This window comes from Coregonus clupeaformis, chromosome 3 (genome assembly GCF_020615455.1).
Source record: "Coregonus clupeaformis isolate EN_2021a chromosome 3, ASM2061545v1, whole genome shotgun sequence".
Taxonomy (NCBI): domain Eukaryota; kingdom Metazoa; phylum Chordata; class Actinopteri; order Salmoniformes; family Salmonidae; genus Coregonus; species Coregonus clupeaformis.
In genome coordinates this window covers 17553015-17576514 of record NC_059194.1, presented here as the reverse complement: position 1 = coordinate 17576514, position 23500 = coordinate 17553015, and the positions used below count along the sequence as shown (strand labels likewise).

The window sequence follows — 23500 nt, the reverse complement described above, 5'->3', positions numbered from 1 at the left end:
TAGCTAAATGTGTTATGTTACTAATTTGCTAAATGTATATGTTACGAATTCTAGCTAGGTGGCTAACGTTAGCTAGGCTAGGGGTTATGGCCATTGAAGGTGAGCATTTTGCCCACTGAAGTCGGTTACAACGCCGAACTGCAGTCAGGTCAAGACCCTGGTGAGGACGATGAGCACGCAGATGAGCTTCCCTGAGACAGTTTGTGCAGAAATTCTTCGGTTGTGCAAACCCACAGGTTAATCAGCTGTCTGGGTGGCTGGTCTCAGACGATTCTGCAGGTGAAGAAGCCTGATGTGGAGGTCCTGGGCTGGCGTGGTTACACGTGATCTGCGGTTGTGAGGTACTGCCAAATTCTCTAAAATGATGTTGAAGGTGTATAATGGTAGAGAAATGAACATTCAATTCTCTAGCAGCAGCTCTGGTGGACATTCCTGCAGTCAGCATGCCAATTGCACGCTCCCTCAAAACTCTGTGGCATTGCGTTGTGTGACAAAACTGCACATTTTAGAGTGGCCTTATATTGCCCCTGCACAAAGTGCACCTGTGTAATGATCACGCTGTTTAATCAGCTTCTTGATATGCCACAACTGTCAGGTGGATGGACTATCTTGGCAAAGGATAAATGCTCACTAACAGGAATGTAAACAAATTTGTGCACAACATTTTAGAGAAATACACTTTTTGTGCGATGGAACATTTCTGTGATCTTTTATTTCGGCTCATGAAACATGGGTTCAAAGCTTTACATGTTGAATTTATATTTTTATTCAGTATATTTTGTTATGTCTACATGTTTGTGCCTAAACAGTGGCCTACATGTCATCCCCCACTGTTGTGTCACCCTCCTGATTCTCAATAACACCAGTGTGATGGAACAGGAGGATCAAATGGCCACCATTATAAAACACTGATTTAAAACCAGCACCACTCATCATTATATACTATGGCCTTCTATATGTGACATAATCTGTGTTTAGATTGAGCATAGGTATTTGTGACAGCATGGATTAATGTGGCCCAACATAAAAAGGAAGAGAGGTAGAGGAGATAATGGGTGAGTGTATATCCCAGTGGAGAAGAGGGCAGCATGCCTCCTACTCAAGGGAAGTCGGCTAAGGTAAGCAGCTAATGCTAATTCATACTATCACACACAAAAGCCGCCTCTATCTTGTATGTGGTACAGTATGTACAAAACTAATATGCTTTCTCTGGTTGGCATTTTACCCCAGCTCATTCGCCGCTGTAGAATGGTCTCCTAACCATCAGCTCCCTGCAGGCCACCAGTCCCAGCTTACAGCAAACCCCCTACTGTAACTGCACTACCCTCAACTACCAGCAGCAAACCCTCTTCAACTGCACAGCTAGGACCTCGCAACCTTCTGGATCCTGGGGTACTGCAGTCACACAGACCTCCAAATGGGCCCAGATCCTAACTTCTGCCCCTCCGGAGTAAAATGAGGAGACCAACTGGAGTTGTACAATGCATATGGATGAATTCCAAACCACTGGTTCAATGTTCTAAAAGTGTCTAATGTGATGCTCAAGGACCAGTACTATAGGCCCCTATAGGACAACCAGGCTGTGGTGGTATTTCCATATTGGGTGGGATAGGTGGGGTTGGGGTTTTCTGGGGAAGAGCATAGGGAAGACGTTTGATAGGTCGACTTTCACTCATTGTGGGTTTGAGGAGGCAGTCAATAGCGGAGGAGGTCCCACCTATATGGCCTTACATGAGGAGAGCGAAGCACCTGCCTGTCATCAGCCCCCGCCCAACAAGCGACCATGCCCCGCCCCGGACCCTGTTCTACACGGATGATGACTTTGACATTTGAAAAACCATGTAATGGTTGCTCCTTTTTCTGTTTCAGTAGATGCAGGAGTGCATCTAAATACTAAGTGGCCTCGTAGTCTCCTGAGTGGCGCAGTGGTCTAAGGCACTGCATCGCAGTGCTAACTGTGCCACTAGAGATCCTGGTTCGAATCCAGGCTCTGTCGCAGCCGGCAGCGACCGGGAGACTCATGGGCGGCGCACAATTGGCCCAGGGTAGGGGAGGGAATGGCCGGCAGGGATGTAGCTCAGTTGATAGAGCATGGCATTTGCAATGCCAGGGTTGTGGGTTCGATTCCCACGGGGGGCCAGTATAAAAAAAAAAAAAATTATTCACTAACTGTAAGTCGCTCTGGATAAGAGCGTCTGCTAAATGACTAAAATGTAAATGTAATGTAAATGTATTCATCTCTGTAAATACTGAATGTTTTGTCATTTTAAACATTTAGCAAATTTCAAGCTATTGAATTTGAAAACTAATATTTTTTCTCTTATGAATCATTTCACTGACACGACTGACAAAAATACTTCATCTCTAGATTCTGTCAAATTATTCTTTGTAATATATTAATGGTGGCAATACATTTAATTATTCAACTATGTATTTAATGAGACGGTATAAGAATGACACCACATTTTCTTTGCAGAAGTATTTTATTTGGTTTTGAAAGGAGAGAAATGATTTCAATGTTAGACAGTCATTATCCACACCCTTCACCTGATTTTGATGACACTGGTAATGAACATGTATTACATCTGGCATTAACTCTACATGATAAGTGTAAGAACAGTTACTTGATTAATCAAAAAGTCAATAGATGATACTTCCTATTGAGTTAACGCTGATATTTTACATGTTGGTTAATCTTAACTTTTTTTTACTGCTTTTGTAAATCCAATTTAAAAACGAACCCATATGTTAACTTTCACTTTCAGTTCAATGACATCACAATGAAAAGAGTTTAACAAAGGTTTTGAAATATCATAATTTCCATTCAGATAAATACTTGACTAGTAAACCCTTTATACTGTACTTCTCAATGTCAGTGCAACCATAGATGTAGAGCAAAAACATTTAAAATAGCAAGATCATTATATATATTCAGATCTAATAAGACTTTTATTGTGTGAGTAACTGCAATTGCCAGAGAGGTGTGAATGAGAGGGACAGAAGAGAAGGCAGTATTGGTGAAGTGGCTATGATAGGGGGATGTAGGTGTCCCTCAGGGTACTGTGTTGGGCCCCCGTTACTTCTGTTGGGATTTGGAGTAGTGGATGGTGTCCAGGGCGGCCCCGACGTCGCAGTCCTTAGTGTGGAGGAGGCGGGTGAGCCAGCCACCCTCATCTGTGAAGCCCATGGACAGCATCTGGGACAGGGACTCCACCAGGCGTGGATCGGCATCTAGACACAAACAGGACACAGTGGAGGGTCAGTCTCTGGTGTAGGCAATTCTACTAGTAATCAGGGATATCATAAGTACCATGATGCCTACTACTAAATGGGGATATAACTACCATTGACTGTCACAACTACTACTACTAGTGAGGATAAGGATATCACCACAACAACTGCTACTAGTGATAAGAGAATTCTCATCCTCTAACTATCTTACCTTGAGGAAGGTGGGGGTAGGCTGCGGCCTCAGCGAGAGTGAGTGACTTCTGTGGTTCCTGTGAGGGACCCTGGGGGACAGTAGGGGACTCTGGGACTTCCAGAGAGCCCTCCTTGCCTGCCCTGAGAGACTGGAGCTCCCCTGTAGAGGGGTCCACCTCCTTGGAGGTCAGGTGGGTCCACTCCTCGTCACCACTGCCCCCTGCGTCTTTACCACCCTGCACAGAGAGATTCATAGAGTTCAACAACACATACCATCTCAGAGAGGCCATTGTATTTTATTCTTCACCATTACTTGTGATTAATTATTCATTATAATGAAACATTGTGATTTAAACTTTTCTGATGTGTGCATCATACCGTAGCCAAATCACTGGTGCTCCCCAGGCTGCTCAGCCCGTCCACGTCCATGTCCCCCTCTTTAGCCCCTGCTCCCTCTGACCCCCCTGTCACGTTGTCGCTCCTAGCACTGGGGGGGCCTCCTGACCCAAGTGGGGTTGGATTGGTGGTCATCACCTTGGTCCTCTTCACCTCGTGCTCCACATCAATATCTACATCGATACCTGCAGGCAACATAGAGGGTAAGTAAGCAATTTCAGTGTATTTAAATTTAGAGTAGTCAGTACATTTCAAATAATGGATTGATAATAATTATGAAACTATTATAATGGGGCTTTTCTCTTGGTCTTACCCAGTGGGCTAAGCATGGCTGCCACCCCTTCTCCAATGTTCTTCAGGTAATCCATATTGGCTTGAGACTGCTGGGAGGCAGCAGATGAGGCATCAGAGGGCTGTCTGTCCCCCGGGACCGCCTGGCCTGGCTGGGACACAGAGGGACCAGGCTGGGCCTGGCTTTGGGCCTGAGCCCACATGCAGTGCCTCATCTTCCGCATCCACTTCCCCCCACGAGGGCACCACTGTGAGTAGAAGAACAACTATAGAGGCCATTTCTCTCTCCCTAACCACACATTCATACACCCCTTTTTGTTCCTGGACAAAAAAACACTTTCAATGGAGTTTTAAAATTGCTCAGATATGTGTATATCTGCAAGTATATCCACTTAGAAACACAAGTCATAAACATAAGATGTGTGTCTCACCTCGAATGCGTTGCTGAAGGGGTGCCAGATGGGCAGGAGGACGTGCTCCTTGTGGAGCCCCTTGGCTTGGCACGTGGAGCACAGGTCATAGTCAGGGCACACGGTGCACTTGAAACGGGTCCCCGCCACAGAGCCCTCACATTCGTCACAGGTCACGTTGGGGTGCACCATGGGGGGCCCGTGGGGGCCGTGACCATGGGGGCCGTGACCATGGGGTGGGGGAGGTCCCGTATGGGGTGCTCCAGGGGGAGGGAGGAAGGCGAAAGGGGGGACACCGCCGGGGAAGGCAAAAGCAGGGAACTCACGCCTGTGCGCCTTCTTCTCTGTAAAGAAAAGCAAGTACACTACATGACCAAAAGTATGTAGACACCTGCTCGTCGAACATCTCATTCCAGAATCATGGGCATTAATATGGAGTTGGTCCCCCCTTTGCTGCTATAACAGCCTCCACTCTTCTGGGAAGGCTTTCCACTAGATCAGGGTTACCAAACAAAAGTGTATTTCTTTTTTTTATGGAAATGTTCATTGTTGGACGTAAAATACTAAAAAAACACCAGGAAATCAGCTCCAAGTGGTTTTAATTTAAGAAATCTGTTCCCAAGTATTCCCACACATAAGAGACACGACGTGATCGTATACAAATGTAAGCAAGGTTTGAAATGATTATGTTTTAGTCAAACATTATATCTGTTTGGGCATCTTGCGGTCAACTTGCAGGCTACAAATTGTTATTATGCTCCGGCCCCCTGACCAGCCTCTCAAGAAAGAAAAGCGTCCCAAGGCTGAATCTAGTTGATGATCCCTGCACTAGATGTTGGAACATTGCTGAGGGGACTTGCTTCCATTCAGCCACAAGAGCATGAGTGAGGTCGGGCACTGCTGTTGGGCGATTAGGCCTGGCTCGCAGTCAGTGTTCCAATTTATCCCAAAGGTGTTCGATGGGGTTGAGGTCAGAGCTCTGTGCAGGCCAGTCAAGTTCTTCCACGCCAATCTCGACAAACCATTTCTGTATGGACCTCGCTTTGTGCACGGGGGCATTGTCATGCTGAAACAGGAAAGGGCTTTCCTCAAACTGTTGCCACAAAGTTGGAAGCACAGAATTGTCTAGAATGTCATTGTATGCTGTAGCATTAAGATTTCCCTTCACTGGAACTAAGGGGCCTAGCCCGAACCATAAAACACTGCACCAGACCATTATTCCTCATCCAAACTTTACAGTTGGCACTATGCATTCGGGCAGGTAGCAGTCTCCTGGCATCCGCCAAACCCAGATTAGTCTGTCAGACTGCCAAATAGTGAAGCGTGATTCATCACTCCAGAGAACTCGTTTCCACTGCGCCAGAGTCCAACGGCGGTGATCTTTACACCACTCCAGCCGACGCTTGGCATTGCACATGGTGATCTTAAGCTTGTATGTGGCTGCTCGGCCATGGAAACCCATTTTATGAAGCTCCCGACTAACAGTTATTGTGGTGAAGTTGCTACCAGAGGCAGTTTGGAACTCGGTAGTGAGTGTTGCAACAGAGGACAGACAATTTGTATGCGCTACGTGCTTCAGCACTCTGCGGTCCTGTTCTGTGAGCTTGTGTGGCCTACGACGTCGCGGCTGAGCCATTGTTGCTCCTACACGTTTCCACTTCACAATAACAGCACTTAGTTGACCGGGGCAGCTCTAGCAGGGCCGAAATTTGACAAACTGACTTGTTGGAAACGTGGCATCCTATGACGGTGCCATGTTGAAAGTCACAGAGCTCTTCAGTATGGCCATCCTATTGCCAATGTTTGTCTATGGAGATTGCATGACTGTGCTCAATTTTATACACCTGTCAGCAACGGGTGTGGCGGGTGTACTTATGAACTACAATGTGTCAGTAACAATGAGAATGCTAAGTTATTCTAGTAAAGGTAATGATTACTTAATACATTCCACATTAGTAACAATTCTATTCATTTTTATCTATTAGATTTGATCACAAAAGACTCACCCTTGATGAAGAGGCGGAAGGTGTAGTCCTTGATGCAGGTGAGGCCCATGATAAGCTCATCGTCAGTGGAAAAGGCGATCATATCACCGTCTTCATCTGGGTAGAAAATAAACAAAGAAGTCGTCACATTTAATTCACTAAGCCATTGTTTCCTGTCAGCTCCTCTTTATCTCAGCCAGATAATTACATAATAGCTGCCAGAGTTCACAAGTAAGGACATCTGTCCACAGCTTATCCTCACTTGCTTTTTTATTTACATTTAAGTTATTTAGCAGACGCTCTTAACCAGAGCGACTTACAAATTGGTGCATTCAACTTATGATAACCAGTGGGACAACCACATCTTGATCACAGTAAGTACACTTCTTCAAACAAGCAGCTGTGAGCAAAGTCAGTGCAATCAGGGACAACTACATCTCGATCACAATAAGTACATGAAGCACAATGGTTAGTTTAGGGAATATTGTTCCTTCAAAAGGTGTTGTGCTAAGACCAACAGGGTTGTCAATTTCAAAGTCCGTTTTTGAAAATGCCCAATTTTTAAGCAATGAAGTCTTTTCAATTCATATATTGAATTACAATTGACTTCCTGGTTTGACTGCGTTGTAATGAAATTGACCCCAGCCCTGATGCCCAATATGGAAAACGTCAATTTTGTGATGTGGTACCAGTGAATAATATTACTGTATGAAATAGGTCACCTCTGATTCCCTTGGGTTGAGGAGGCTTATTGGGAGTAGAGCTCTTATAGAATTGTATTGTTTTTTTTTCCTGGGTTAATGCCATCTGTTGCTAAGTTACGGCAAGAGACCCCCCTTTCCAATCTTAAAAGCCTAAACACTGGCTTATAAAAAACATATGTGCCCCCACCACTGTATCCCATGTTATAATTAATGGATGTTTTGTCCACTATGAACTGACAGGTGTGCAGGCAGGGCTAGTTCAGTGAAACGTAGTAAAACAGCCTTAGCCTATTGAAGAATTAAGGCTATAATTGGTAATTGACTTTTTGTATTTATTTACTACATCTACATCATTGCATGTATGACATACATGAAACAGGGCCTACTCACTCAATTTCTATCTGACATTCACCATGAAATGCTGTTAAATGCAGGCATGTAATAACGCTCTGTGTACCAGCTCTATCAGATTGATCTAGTGCAATATGGTGCATAAAGACAAATTGTCATGTTGAGCTCTATTTTGGTCAGCAGATTATTGCATTTATTGCAACTTTGACACACTTTGGTCTATGCGTCGACATTAATCAGTAGCTAGTTGTTTCAGTGCGCACTGCGCTGCGCGCGCCCGACAATATTATGGAAGATTACAGCCAAACACCAACAGGCATATTCAGATATGAAAACATAATAAACACAATCGAAGATACTACAGTATAGGCCTACGTTAAAATCATACACTAGTATAGGCTTACCTTTGTAAAACATTTGGTAGGTGACATTTCGCAGGGTTGAGAAAACATCCTCAACCTTTTTTTTCAGATACTCAAAACTCGTTGAAACATCTTGGTCGACAGCAATGCGACGAATTTCTTTCGGTGCGTCCTCCTTTCCAAGGAGATAGGCTTTGACGGTCATAGACATGGTTCAGTCTTTTCACGACTTTCAGTCCTATACTCGCTCCGAAATATTTGTTGCGCAGTTAAAATGTTAAAGGCCCGCTCCACTGTAAACTCGGTCGCTGTCAGTGCGTCTTGCTTTTCTGGGTAAAGTTCCGTTTATGAACCTTATAGCGACGTCACGTGTAATGTTTATGCAGCTGTCAAGCCAATCACGAGGGCTTGGAGCGGCTTCAGGGGAAAGTCCAACCTTCTAAATGACAAAGGCCCTCGCTATTCGAAATCATTGGTACGTCCCTACCCTCCATTAAAGTGGAAATGTAAGGGTTACTGTTAGGGTAAGAGTATGGGTTAAAGGGTTGTAATCAGAAGTTGCTACATCCAGTTTTTGACTTAAATGAATTATATGTACACATTGATTCTTGAAAAATATAATAATAATATAAGCCATTTAGCAGACGCTTTTATCCAAAGCGACTTACAGTCATGCGTGCATAATTTTTTTTGTATATAGGTGGTCCCAGGGATCGAACCCACGACCTTGGCGTTACAAGCGCCGTGCTTATATAACTTATAAATGCCTCATGAGCTTAGTTCAACTGTCCCCCATCAGAACCCAAAATATAAGCTTGCTTTAAAGAAAGTAAATGTGAACAACAACTACATAGCCTCAAAACATGGTTAAAACTATGATTTTTATATCATGGATGGTCAGTCCTTGCATCCAAAGCTCTATGAATTTGTGAATGGTTACATTTCTCCAGCCCCATCCCTCGGCTTTTTAGCAAAACAGGGGAAGGGAAAACGCTTTGTTATTGTTTCTACTGCTGATTGCCGCTTTAAGGTTAGGGTAGGGAGGTCCCAAGGATACCGGATAGCACTAACTAAATGACAAAGTTATCTGCTCATTCTGTTGTTGTGCGCAAAAGGCTTCCAAGCTCATTGAAACAAATTAGTGGGACGCCAAAGGGGAATGAAGTTGAAGGCCGAGGTATGACATGGCACTTTCCGTACCGGAATTCCCCGCATGAGATCAGTGTTGATCTACACTAGCTCGAACTGTTCCAGTGACTTGAAACATTGACCTCGATTACTATGTGATGATATTTGAAGACAGGCTTTACTGATATTTGAAGAGGGGCTTGTCTTGAAGACTAGTCTGCCAAAAAAAAATCCCCATATCACTCTGGATTCACATAGCTTCGAACTATTCTATTACTGTGTTATTAATAGTCTTAATAGCAATAGGCCTATACTAGTGAGAGAGCCAGACTCAATTAGTTTATGAGTGACCAACTTCTGTATAGCCGGATTCTAAGTTATAGGGGTTTAGACTAATACGAAGTCCATAGTACACATAGTGGTCCTCTGTAGCTCAGCTGGTAGAGCACGGCGCTTGTAACGCCAGGGTAGTGGGTTCGATCCCCGGGACCACCCATACACAAACAAAAAATCGCTTTGGATAAGAGCGTCTGCTAAATGGCATATTATTATTATTATATTATTACATGCGGGTAGGAGCGTTGGGCCAGGAACCAAAAGGTTGCTAGATCGAATCTGTCGTTCTGCCCCTGAACCTACTGTTCCCCGGGCGGCGATGACGTGGATGTCGATTAAGGAAGCCCCCAGCACCTCTCTGATTCATAGGGATTGGGTTAAATGCAGTAGACACATTTCAGTTGAATGCATTTAGTTGTACAACTGACTAGGTATCCCCCTTTTGCCTTTACATGACTATGCACTTTGTTTTAGTGCCGATAGACGTATAAGAAAGACGATGTACCTTAGACTTGAGTAGAATAAGTGGGTTGATTTGGTCTACTTTTACTAAGCATTTTTGCAGTCATCATGAGTGGCACGTTGGTCCCCATGTCTTAAAACAAGACATGACATACAATATATTTCATAATAGGTCACTTTATTTATTATTTTTTAATATATCTACCAATTTTAATTTCAATATATCTATCAAAAGCATCTAGGCTACACACAATTTTATTAGTTTGTTATTCATTATTGTGCAGTAGCCTAGCCTATACTAAAATTATGAAATATGATCATTACACCTTCGAGGTGATATGTTGCATTAGTCAATGTTCGATGCAACGTTATTCAGAAAATATTAAACCAAAGCGTCTGATGAAAGCTGTGTGAAAGAGCGTTACTTTTTATCTCACCCTCCCTTTCCTGCCTCTTAGTGGTGCTCCGTCACCTGATTCTGACTCATAGATCCTATGACCGCGTTCTCAAACTGTTGATTTTTTTTTTTTACCCCGGAGCGTTTGGTAATCCGTAGAACACGCACGATGCTTCTAGAAACAGATGGTTTATATAAACTAGATCAAATCTGTTTGTGGGTGTATGACTATGTTGGCATAATAATTCGTGGATCTCAACCATCAAATCTCTGGATTATGACTGAATGTAGTTTTTTGTTGTTGTTGTGTTGTGACAAGTTGTTGTCACTCTGTGTCCAATGAATCTATCATTGTTGCCATAAAGCTTGAATGACCATGTTCATAGGGTAATTTAAGGTTATCCCATGGTTACCTTATTGATGTGATGAGTAATTGTCACCTGCGCAATAATGGTAGGAAAAGGCGCACAGTCATTGCTATAAGGCCCGGTGTAGCTCAGTTGGTAGAGCATGGCGCTTGCAACGCTAGGGTTGTGGGTTCGTTTCCCACGGGGGGCCAGTATGAAAAATGTATGCACTCACTAACTGTAAATCGCTCTGGATAAGAGCGTCTGGGAAATGTAAAATAAGGGATACATCTTTTGTCAAAAGGGGTTGTTTTTTACATTTTAACCCTAACTCTTTTCATAACCTTGACCTAATTCTCCTAACCTGCTACGTTAATTACTCTAACCTGCTGCGTAAATTCTCCTAACCTGCTGCTACGAAAAATCAAATCTGACAAAAGCTGTATTCCATCTAGTCAAAACCAAGACGCACTCACAGTAAAAAAATGCGCTATGTGTAAGGTTTTGCTTTCACCGCTAGATGATAGCATTTCTCCACGAACCATATGCCTAGTCTACTACATGGTGCGGGGCAGGGACCTGTTAAAATTTGAAGATATTTCTGAGAAGTTCCCGCAAAGCTTGTTGCAGTTGTACATTTACGCATTGCCTTCTTTTCCTGGCAAATTATTTATGTTAAGAATGGTATTGTGTCTGTCATTTACATTTTATTCATTTAGAAGACTCTTATCCAGAGCGATTTACAGTACGTAGTAGTTAGTGCATACATTTTCCGTACTGGTCCCCCGTGGGTATCGAAACCACAACGCTGGTGTTGCAAGCTCCACGCTCTACCAACTGAGCCACACGGGACTATTTTCATTGGCATAACCTCTATGGACATAATTATCTTTGCAGACATTATTCCTGTATTATTATTTTTTTTATGGAGCATTTATCAAAACGAAAACAGGCTTATCAAACATGGGGTCTGACAAGATCTTGTCTTGCTGGATAGTTTGAAAAAAAAAATGTTATCTTAAGAAAAAAATGTTTTTTGGAAGATAGGCTACCTGTTTATTGTTTTTCAGTTTGACAGTAGTGAGTATGTTTGCAGCTTGTTTGCAGAGCGACTGACAAGTGTGAACAGTTTGCGCAATGGTTTGTTAATTAGGGCTCCCGAGTTGCGCAGCGTCACTACAGACCCTCTGGTTCGATTCCAGGCTGTATCACAACCCGCCGTGATTGGGAGTCCCATAGGGCGGCGCACAATTGGCCCTGCGTCGTCTGGGTATGGCCGGTGTAGGCCGACATTGTAAATAAGAATTTGTTCTTAACTGACTTGCCTAGTTAAATAAAGGTAAAATAACTAAATAATTGGGCTAATTAGTGCAGCCTATAAACCAGATGTGGAGAGAAATGCACTGCTCCTGCGGCCCCAAATTAGAAATGGTAGTCCGGATCCCATTTAATTGTTTATATGGGCTTATTATTCAACGAAAAACAGTTTAATTGACAGCCAGCTTCTAGGTAGGCTAAATAACCCATATGGATTTGGGGACATGGTTTGCGTTTCCATGTTATAGCAGAAGTAACATTCCATTTAAAGCACTGTAACACATTTTTCAGCCAAGTGTGTTGATAAGGCTATTTCATTATTGCCTCTTGGTGCTGCACTTGCGAGCCAGTTGCATGCATGGGCTCAGTATCCGAATGGATGGAGAAGCACTTGTAGGCTACATCGGGCACCTAGGCCCACGTCATTCAATTAAATTAGCGGAATATGAACATCGACCTGGAGCTGCTGCCTTTCACATTTCCCAACGCCCACTCGCAACATTGTGTGGCATCTCTTGAACCACTCTGCTCTGACTCGAGGAAAGAGAGAAAAAATATTCCCCCTTTTCTGGCAACCCCTCCCCGTGAGCACTGCCTGCTTGTGCGAACGAGTAGTCTACCCGAGAGCAGAGCGCCGCGCAATAACAAACCCAGTCCTCAGCGCCGCGCAATAACAAACCCAGTCCTCTGCTCCGACTGCCAGGCGTGAAGAGGCATTTCTCTCCTGGAAGCGCCGCAAACGAGCAGAGAGAGCCCAGATACCCCGCACTCGGTTCGGACATGAGCCCGGGGATCCGGAGATGAGGCTCCGAAATGGCACCTTCCTAACGGTCGTATTGTTCGGTCTATGCGGACTCATTTCGCTCTCCTGGTACACCGCGTTCAGCAATTCCAAAGGTAAGGTGGCCGCTATAACGCACCATGGGGCGGGGGGGATTGTTGAGGCGATTTGAAAGATGTCTGCTATTGGAGACCAGAGCCTACACAAAATATCGGTCTGATATCGTGTAGCGTTCACTTGCGTTTGTGTGTTCGGAAATAAGCTGCTGGTGTTGGTGTATGAAATTGACATGTTGTTATCCATTGACCGTGAGGAATAGGATAGCGTTTTCACCGGGTGGTACCGTCAGACCTACTACCTTTGTCACGCATTTTCCTTGCAGCTTTTGCTTACATTGAGCAGGTTATGTTGATAAATACATAATTTTAAAAGCCCCCAAGACAAGCGTTTTTATATTTCTCAGCCTGCGCTTGCAGAGTAGTATTTGGTATATTTTCCACTGTATAAACACAGCGTTGACATTATGAATCAGATGGTTGCTCAAAGCGCGCATCTCAGGCAGCATGATTGAAACAAAGTAGCTGTAGATTATTCATGCTGATCCAATGTTTCTGTGTAGCTCTGGCTTTTAGAAAGGATTCTCCCTGCAGAGGCTTGCAATATTAAGGCACTTCGGCATCTAACGTTCTGGAATCGAATTGACTGGTGGTATAACTTGCACAATTCTACCTCTTCAACCTGCATTGATGGACCTTTTCCCCTTGGTTTGTACATTTATAGAGCTTTGTGAGATTTGAAGTTGTTGGGCAAGCAGATGTGCCCTTCATAGGCTGATAATTCCCTCAAAGTGCGGGCTGCTATAGTTATTGACAGTTCACACACAGGTCTTTCATGGAGCCCCCATGGCATTGGCAGCCTCGCACTCGCCTTTGGTCCCTGCCAAATGTTGTCTACACTGAGAGGATATAACAAACAAAATCACAACTATGTATGTATTCCTCTTCAGCGGTTATTAGTCAACAAACTCTGCACAGAAGTAACCTGATAAAGTCTGTTCAACTAAATAGGGACTTGAAAGCCACTGCCTCTCACAATGTTGTTGGGAACTCCAATGCATGATGTCATGATTATCCATTTGTGTAATGATTTATAATGTCTTACAAAAATGTTAAAGAAAAAAAGAAAATATGTCATGAGGCAAATTCCCATTAGATTATTATGGTAGATCTGAAATTCAGCCACTTTTCCCTGTTATGGTTCAGCTGCCAAATTCCCTGGACATTGGTGCCACATTTCAGAGAAACTTAATAGGGTAATGACTCATGTCTATTTCAGGTTAGTTTCACCCAGATGGAATCGAACCTTTAAAAAGCTGCAGATTATGCTTCTCAGTAGCCAACACAACATTAGCACCACAATGGAAGTGCACCTGCACTGTGTTGGGTGTGTGCAGTTTGCACCAGAGCTCTAGCTGGATGCAGTTTAATGTTTCATTCTGTTAGGACCCTGCACACAAAGATGAGTGTTTGCATGCCAAACCCATGCCTTGGGGAATGTTTTTAGACACACTGCACATTTACCTTCCCAAATACCCAGTTATTATCTAATAATAGCAGTCCTAATATCACATAGTTAGATAATATATCCTGGGGGTCTTTACACTTCCCTGATGGCTATGTTTAGGTTGTGCTACAGAGAGGATACGTTGGGAACAGAGAGTAAAGAATAGACTACAATGTGAAGAAAGCTGCATTCTGAAATCAATCAACCAACAAATTCACTGCATCATATCAAAATAATGACATACCTTCCCCAACAACTCTTCGATTACAGGGGGAAGGCAAGGAGTGGGAAGGGTGTGTGTGCAGTGTAGCTTATTAAGACTGTTAACATGCCTCATATTCTGAGTTAATTGTGGAGAAACGGAGTCTCCTCCCTTCCTCTATTTCCTGTCAAGGAATCATCCTCTCTCTCTCCTCATCATCATCATTATCACCTTGGTTTCCTGTGGAAGGCCGTGTTTCTGGCTTGTGCGTCATGTCTACTGTCATGTGCGGTTGACTGGAGTATGTGACCGAAATTGACTCCTGGACTGATGGCAATTAACTTGGGAGCGAAACGGGGAGAGATTGCGCCGCCGTGTGTGTGTGTGTGTCAGTAAGTGCCTCGATGGTCCTCTCTGAGCCAGCCAGCACTTGGACAAATTAATTCAGTCAAGCGAACAGCTAAACGTGATTTCAGAAGCTTGTTTGATACATTTATTCCAATGGGGGCTGAGGGCTGTTTCAATCTATCTGAGCTGGCCGATTAACACTGCACTGAACCTTGCCACTCATCAGATGCCAATTTAATATCAACAGTGTCCGATAAGTCAATGTTCCCCAGGAATGAATGGATTGAATAAGAAATTATTATTGATTAGGATTATTGATACACAAATGCAGGGGAGTGAGTAAGTGAACAAATGATGTAATGGGCTGATGAATGACTGAAAATTAAGACAAGGGTTTCTCTCTGGATACAACCCTAAAGTAATTCAATACATCTGAATTCTCATGAACAGACATTTATCTTTTCCCGGAAAATTCTGGAGAATCTTTCTTTTTCATTTTCAAACATGAATTCCCTGTTTAGTTCCTCAAAGTGGCTTTCTGTCTGATGCAACTTGGCCTACGGAATTCCCTGGAGCACGATGACTCTTGGGAGATGTGAAAGTTGGTTTGTCACTGCTAGGCCACCGCACACACGCACACAGAAGCACACGCACACAGAAACACACGCACATGCACGCACGCACACACACACACACACACACACACACACACACACACACACACACACACACACACACACACACACACACACACACACACACACACACACACACACACACACACACACACACACACACACACACACACAGTGGCTCATACAGTAATTGCTCACACACACTAAACAGGAAGACTACGGGCCTTGTGCTCACATGCTCGGTGATGTCCTCAAGTAGCACACACACACACACACACACACACACACACACACACACACACACACACACACACACACACACACACACACACACACACACACACCACATGTTCGCTGCCTGGTAGACTTTCTTTTGCGCTCTCATGCTATTTCACTTTTGATTGAGCTTTTGTTGTGGTTTTGTATAGGCTAATCTAATGTGGCCTCCAAACCGAATGTTGAAGAAAACAGAGACTGGTCTTATCAGGTAGCTAGCTAGTCAGTGTCGTTTTCCAAGCTGTAGTACACCCATAATGTGTTCTCTGTGGATATCCATACTTGTCTTTGTCCACTCTTCAGTACACAAAGAAGAGGGGTGATTCTGAGAGCAATGGAGCTCTGGATTGACCCTTTGTTCTTTCTCCTCCTCTATTCTTTCTCTCCTCTTTCTCTCCCTCGTTCCAGTGGGATGCGTAGGGGCAGGTATCATGTTGCTCTGTACGTCTGAGGAAACATTGATAGTCCCCCACTGCCTTCAGAGGTCCCACACCGAGACCATGGCTAGATAAGAGGGGAAACATGAGCCTGTATGTGTGTGTGTGTGTGTGTGTGTGTGTGTAGACACTAACACCACCAGCGGGGAGAGACAGGGGTCTTCTTTTGGGAAACTGGGTAACTAAGGATGTCTGTCAGTTTCATCAATACTGGGACAACGGATAGCTAAGGAGCTCTTCCTGTGTGTGTGTGTGTGTGTGTGTGTGTGTGTGTGTGTGTGTGTGTGTGTGTTAGCAAGCTTCCAAATAAAAATACCTTACAGGAAATAAGACTGGAAATAAGACTGACAACAACATTGGTTGTCATGTTTGAAAGTGTCCTAATGCTGTATCATTAACATTTACATGCCTTTGATACAACATCCTATCTGCTTTCAAGTATTCACAGTGGTTTCATGTGCAGGAAGTCCTTTGAAGAAAAAGAACAATTGAATGAAAAGAGAGAAAAACACCTGTTGTGGAAGAGAACTAGATTGTTATTTTGTGAGGGATGTTAAGGTGAACACGCAAATGAGTGGATGGGGGATCAGGTAGCGTCTAGTTTCATTTTTCAATAAATACTGTGTGGAAGGAGTTGTAGATGGTAAAATATAATGCATGGGTGAGATGATGGCTATTGGCTAACCAGGCTAATGACAGGGTCAGTCCGAGGAGACCAACCACATTACTTTACAAAAAGTGGTAGAACTGCTTTGTCTGTTGCATGTTTAGTGAGAGAACAGTTACAGGTGCGGTAAGCTTTGTGTTCTCTAGTCTAGGAGTCACATGAAGGTTGATCTTGTGTGTTATGGCTTTTTGTAGACCTAGAATCATACAGTGTAAATCTACAACTTTGTATGTCCTTCATAACGTTCTGCAATGGTCTTAGACACTCAAACAAACACAAACACGTCTTACACTTTGTCTGTGTTTTGGCTTACCACACATAAGTGGCATTATTTACTGACAATGTTGGCAAGGATGTAGTTGGCAGCAGCTGACACAACCAGCATGCCCCTGCCTCTAACTCACAGCCTGCCCACATCAGTGCACAGAGAGCCAGAAAAGGGGATGGGAAGGGAACTGTTTATGTTTGTGTATAATGGCTGGGGAGTATCACCCTCATGTCAGTCCACACCTCATTGAGTTCCACAACCTCTAGTGAGCGCGCTAAAATTCACACTCAGCAGTTTGACTGTGAATATTGCTGTCCCATGAGTTTTAGATCTTACTGTATTGACTTAGAAGCCAAATGCTGTCCCATAAGTTGTAGATCTTACTGTATTGACTTGGAAGCAGAATGCTGTCCCATAAGTTGTAGATCTTACTGTATTGACTTGGAAGCAGAATGCTGTCCCATAAGTTGTAGATCTTACTGTATTGACTTGGAAGCCAAATGCTGTCCCATAAGTTGTAGATCTTACTGTATTGACTTGGAAGCAGAATGCTGTCCCATAAGTTGTAGATCTTACTGTATTGACTTGGAAGCAGAATGCTGTCCCATAAGTTGTAGATCTTACTGTATTGACTTGGAAGCAGAATGCTGTCCCATAAGTTGTAGATCTTACTGTATTGACTTGGAAGCAGAATGCTGTCCCATAAGTTGTAGATCTTACTGTATTGACTTGGAAGCAGAATGCTGTCCCATAAGTTGTAGATCTTACTGTATTGACTTGGAAGCAGAATGCTGTCCCATAAGTTGTAGATCTTACTGTATTGACTTGGAAGCAGAATGCTGTCCCATAAGTTGTAGATCTTACTGTATTGACTTGGAAGCAGAATGCTGTCCCATGAGTTGTAGATCTTACTGTATTGACTTGGAAGCAGAATGCTGTCCCATGAGTTGTAGATCTTACTGTATTGACTTGGAAGCCAAATGCTGTCCCATAAGTTGTAGATCTTACTGTATTGACTTGGAAGCCAAATGCTGTCCCATAAGTTGTAGATCTTACTGTATTGACTTGGAAGCAGAATGCTGTCCCATGAGTTGTAGATCTTGCTGTATTGACTTGAAAGCAGGTTAGAGTGTGAATTCTACTCTTTGGTAGGTTGTCCAGGTTTTGGTTTTGCCACACTCACAGTTGCTCTTCCCCTATCAAACAGCCCAAAGGTGTGTGTGTGTCAGACTTCCATGTCCACAACCCCTGGCTTGCATGCAAACTGTGGTAACCTTGACAGTAACCCTGGCCTTGCGGGGGTGGGTGGCCCTATACATACATACACACACACACAGTCTGACACTGGGGGCTGTTGTCATGAGGCTAGCCATAAAAGCATGCCCTATGAGTGGGTTTAAACTACATGCAGTGCAGAGTAAGAGGGGGAGAATCAAGTAAGAGGAAATGGTTTATGTTTCCTCTGAGCATTTAGCAGAAAATTAGATTTACTCAGCATTTCCTTTGTGCATTAATTGCATCTACTCTATGTTTAGTTTATGTATTTCTGCACTAAACGGTGTCTAATCTCCGGCAATGCATCAAGGGGGGAATTCTGACCAGATTTAAGCGCGGTAAATGGAACGTACAGTGCCTTCAGAAAGTATTCATACGCATTGACTTATTGCATATTTTGTTGTGTTACAGCCTGAATTCAAAATTGATATTTCTCACCAATCTACACACAATACCCCATAATGACAAAGTGAAAACATGTTTTTAGAAATGTTTGCTAATTTATTGAAAATGAAATTTCATTTACATAAGTATTCACACCCCTGAGTCAATACTTTGTAAAAGCACCTTTGGCAGCGATTATAGCTGTGAGTCTTTCTGGGTAAGTCTTTAAGAGTCTTCCACACCTGGATTGTGCATTTTTTATTAAAAACAATTCTTCAAGCTCTGTCAAATTGGTTGTTGATCATTACTAGACAACTATTTTCAGGTCTTGCCATAGATTTTCAAGTAGATTGGAGTCAAAACTGTAACTCGGCCACTCAGGAACATTCACTGTCATCTTGGTAAGCAACTCCAATGTAGATTTAGCCTTGTGTTTTAGGTTATTGTCCTGCTGAAATGTGAATTAATCGCCCAGTATCTGGCGGAAAGTAGACTGAACCAGGTTTTCCTCTAGGATTTTGCCTGTGCTTAGCTCCATTCCATGTCATTTGTATCGTGAAAAACTCCCCAGTCCTTAATGATTACAAGCATACCCATAACATGATGCAGCCACCACTATGCTTGAAAATATGGAGAGTGGTACTCAGTAATGTGTTGTATTGAATTTGCCCCAAACATAACTACAATGTTGTTGATTCATCCTCAGTTTTCTCCTATCACAGCCATTAAAGTCTGTAACTGTTTTAAAGTCTCCATTGGCCTCATGGTGAAATCCCTGAGCGGTTTCCTTCCTCTCCGGCAACTGCATTTTTATCTTTGTAGTGACTGGCTGTATTGATACACCCTCCAAAGTGTAATTAATAACTTCACCATGCTCAAAGGGATATTCAATGTCTGCTTTTTTATTTATTTTTACCCATCTACCAATAGGCCCCCTTCTTTGTGTGGCATTGGAAACCTTCCTGGTCTTTGTGGTTTAATCTTTTTTTTAAATTCACTGCTCGACTGAGGGGATGAGGTAGTCATTCAAAAATCATGTTAAACACTATTATTGCACACAGCGTCCATGCAAAGTATTATGTGACTTGTTAAGCATTTCAGCTTTTCATTTGTAATTCATTTGTAAACATTTTGAAAAACAGAATTCCACTTTGACATTATGGGGTATTGGGTGTAGGCCAGTGACAAACAAAAATCTCAATTTAATCCACTTTAAATTCAGGCTGTAACAAAACAAAACGTGGAAAAAGTCAAGGGTTGTGAATACTTTCTGAAGGCACTGTAATTCCCTTTGATGCACTTTTCTCTCTACGGGTATTTTGACCTTGAACTTAAACATGAGAAGAGCATGCTATTCACCCGCTAATTGTTTGGGGTGGAGATCTAAGAAATGAAGGTGTGGCAGAGGTTTGTCTACTCATACACCATATTCTGACATTGACTTAATTCCCTAATAATTCTACCACCTTAATGCGTGAGGAAAGGATGAATAAGGTTGAGCAACCTGTCGGTTACAAGTGGAACAACATCTAATGTATTTTTCCCAATAGAAATAACACCATTCTCCATACACTGTAATTTACAAATTGATAAGAGCTATTGATAAGAGCTAGGTAAATGACTAAGCTGTTTGGATAAGGGTACATATAAATGACAATTGTTTTCGATCTATTTTACCTTATGATCACTGGAGACATGTGAAACCAGTCATATGGCAGCAAACTGAAGCATATCAACATATATCGTTAGCCACCGTCAGTTATACCCACATACTGTGCATTTATAACTGTGACTTTAGTGTTAGTTTCATTACATTTTGCATCATTCCATTACATCGTTAGTTTACCTTTCTTTTCTCTGTCACGTCCGTGTGCTTGTTCCTGAGGATCGCTAGCAATAGTGGATCATATTAGGCTAACGTAATACAAGTTGTACAATAATTTGGGACATGTAGCCTATTTGAATCATTATGGAACTCAGACCATACATAGCAGTTTAAACCTGGAGCATGGCGCACGGTTCACGACGACTGGACCATTGTCATCACAGTTCCATGATTAGTGAAGATTATTAGGGTGGATTTGTAGAATACTCTTCAACCCCTATTGTACACTTTTCTCACCTTCCAATATTTCATGGATTGAACAAATTAATATGGCAACTTTCAGGATGAATCAAACCACCATTTTTGATTCACCAATATATTTTGTGCGTAAAGGCTCTCCAAACATGTTTTTTATTATTATTCATAAGTACTTTCCTATCCCTAAATAATATACAAGATCAGAGTATTTTTTTAATCTACCAATTGGTGCTGAAAAGGAGACGAATATGCGTGTATTTACATGGCTTTCTTTCACTGATCCCTAATATTCTGAACCGCTCTCTCCATATATTCTAGTGAGTCTGTCGAGAAAATTCAAATAAAACTATTGCAGCGTCTGCACCACATTTCAGTGAAGTGTACAGTATATATCTTCAGTTTTGGAACATCCGACTCACTCGGATGACACATCTGGTGCTCGACCAAAAGCAAACTTGTTGAGCACAGCAGCATGCCCATTAATACTTGGGGAGACATATTAATACTTTGAAGGGTGTCGTGAAGTCATTTGGTGGTGTGAGATCTAGCTAAAGAAATAAAGAAGGAAAGAATCAAGTCGCTCTACTTGCGCTGAAGCTATGATTTATTAGATGTCACAAGCCAACATTGTTGTAATGTTGATTCAACATTTTCGTCAGGGTTTCCTCTTGACTAGAAAAAAAGGTTTGACATGATCTACACATATGAAGTATAAATGGCCAGAGTTACTTTCAATCCAGATGACGTTGTTTCTTAGTTGGGTAGGGGGGCACAGCGCCCAAGGCAGGAACTGACTTGTCCCTCTTAATTTAGCAACAATGTCATGCATCATCTGATCCGCTGTGTTTGTCTCTCATTACACGAGCTGGCACGTGGCCAAAGGCCATATTATGCAAGACACACACACAAGCACACTTACGTAAAATCATAAAATATACACTCCCCAAACAGATTGGGCCCGTGCAGGTGGCCAGGTGGTGTTCATTGATAATTAAAGAGACTGCTGTCTCACCCTCGATATCCATATGGAGAAAAGTGTGTGTGTGTGTGCACTCCAACACACACACACAGAAATGGTCATGGGGAACTTTTGTGTCTTCGAAGCTGTATGCTAATTTGCGATGAGAAATAAAGCTGGAACTAAGTCTATTTCTGGGTGTTTGTGTGATTCTCTCTCTGTCTCTCTTTACTATATTGTGATTATGACAGTGTGTGTATGGCTGGTGGAAGTGCAGGTGTCTCATCCAAGCATGAGGTGTCCAGTGTGTGGTCTATAACACTGCCAGCCCACAACATGACAGGCCTACTATGACTCAGTGTGTGGTCTATAACACTGCCAGCCCACAACATGACAAGCCTACAATGACTCAGTGTGTGGTCTATAACACTGCCAGCCCACAACATGACAGGCCTACTATGACTCAGTGTGTGGTCTATAACACTGCCAGCCCACAACATGACAGGCCTACTATGACTCAGTGTGTGGTCTATAACACTGCCAGCCCACAACATGACAGGCCTACTATGACTCAGTGTGTGGTCTATAACACTGCCAGCCCACAACATGACAGGCCTACTATGACTCAGTGTGTGGTCTATAACACTGCCAGCCCACAACATGACAGACCTACTTTGACTCAGTGTGTGGTCTATAACACTGCCAGCCCACAACATGACAGGCCTACTATGACTCAGTGTGTGGTCTATAACACTGCCAGCCCACAACATGATAGACCTACTATGACTCAGTGTGTGGTCTATAACACTGCCAGCCCACAACATGACAGACCTACTATGACTCAGTGTGTGGTCTATAACACTGCCAGCCCACAACATGACAGGCCTACTATGACTCAGTGTGTGGTCTATAACACTGCCAGCCCACAACATGACAGACCTACTATGACTCAGTGTGTGGTCTATAACACTGCCAGCCCACAACATGACAGGCCTACTATGACTCAGTGTGTGGTCTATAACACTGCCAGCCCACAACATGACAGACCTACTATGACTCAGTGTGTGGTCTATAACACTGCCAGCCCACAACATGACAGACCTACTATGACTCAGTGTGTGGTCTATAACACTGCCAGCCCACAACATGACAGGCCTACTATGACTCAGTGTGTGGTCTATAACACTGCCAGCCCACAACATGACAGGCCTACTATGACTCAGTGTGTGGTCTATAACACTGCCAGCCCACAACATGACAGACCTACTATGACTCAGTGTGTGGTCTATAACACTGCCAGCCCACAACATGACAGGCCTACTATGACTCAGTGTGTGGTCTATAACACTGCCAGCCCACAACATGACAGGCCTACTATGACTCAGTGTGTGGACACACTACGGCTTGCTGCCCGAGGTGTCAGGAGGACAGCATGTGACGCTTCTCTCGCTCTGTCTATCATTGGCCTGTCTCTGTCTCTGTCTCTGTCTCTGTCTCTGTCTCTCTCTCTGTCTCTCTCTCTCTCTCTCTCTCTCTCTCTCTCTCTCTCTCTCTCTCTCTCTCTCTCTCTCTCTCTCTCTCTCTCTCTCTCTCTCCCTCCTCTCTCTGTATCGCTCTCTCTCTGTATCTCTCCTTGAGACCCAAAGGTCTAGTAGGAGGAGAGCCACGTTTACCCAGAGTGCAACAGTCCTGTATAGGACACACTCTCCCAGTA

At 43.3% G+C, this 23500-nt stretch overlaps 1 protein-coding gene across 1 annotated transcript; it reads right to left on the bottom strand.

The window, feature by feature from the left end:
• Positions 1-2464: 2464 nt before the first annotated feature.
• Positions 2465-8278, bottom strand: LOC121541633 (sequestosome-1-like). Its single transcript, XM_045209179.1, has 7 exons — positions 7965-8278; positions 6527-6622; positions 4542-4864; positions 4133-4358; positions 3802-4004; positions 3443-3659; positions 2465-3231 (listed from the first exon to the last, which is right to left on the bottom strand). Exons 1-7 carry the CDS (start codon positions 8131-8133, stop codon positions 3077-3079), a joined length of 1389 nt encoding a protein of 462 aa, XP_045065114.1. The 5' UTR covers positions 8134-8278; the 3' UTR covers positions 2465-3076.
• Positions 8279-23500: the final 15222 nt, after the last annotated feature.

Excerpts from the sequence above, each read along its gene's own strand:
- LOC121541633 (XM_045209179.1), bottom strand. The coding sequence starts at position 8,133 with ATGTCTATGACCGTCAAAGCCTATCTCCTTGGAAAGGAGGACGCACCG. Across the intron at positions 4,865-6,526 it reads CTTCCGCCTCTTCATCAAGG|AGAAGAAGGCGCACAGGCGT; the intron begins GTGAGTCTTTTG and ends TTTTCTTTACAG. Across the intron at positions 3,232-3,442 it reads CTACCCCCACCTTCCTCAAG|ATGCCGATCCACGCCTGGTG; the intron begins GTAAGATAGTTA and ends GTTTGTGTCTAG.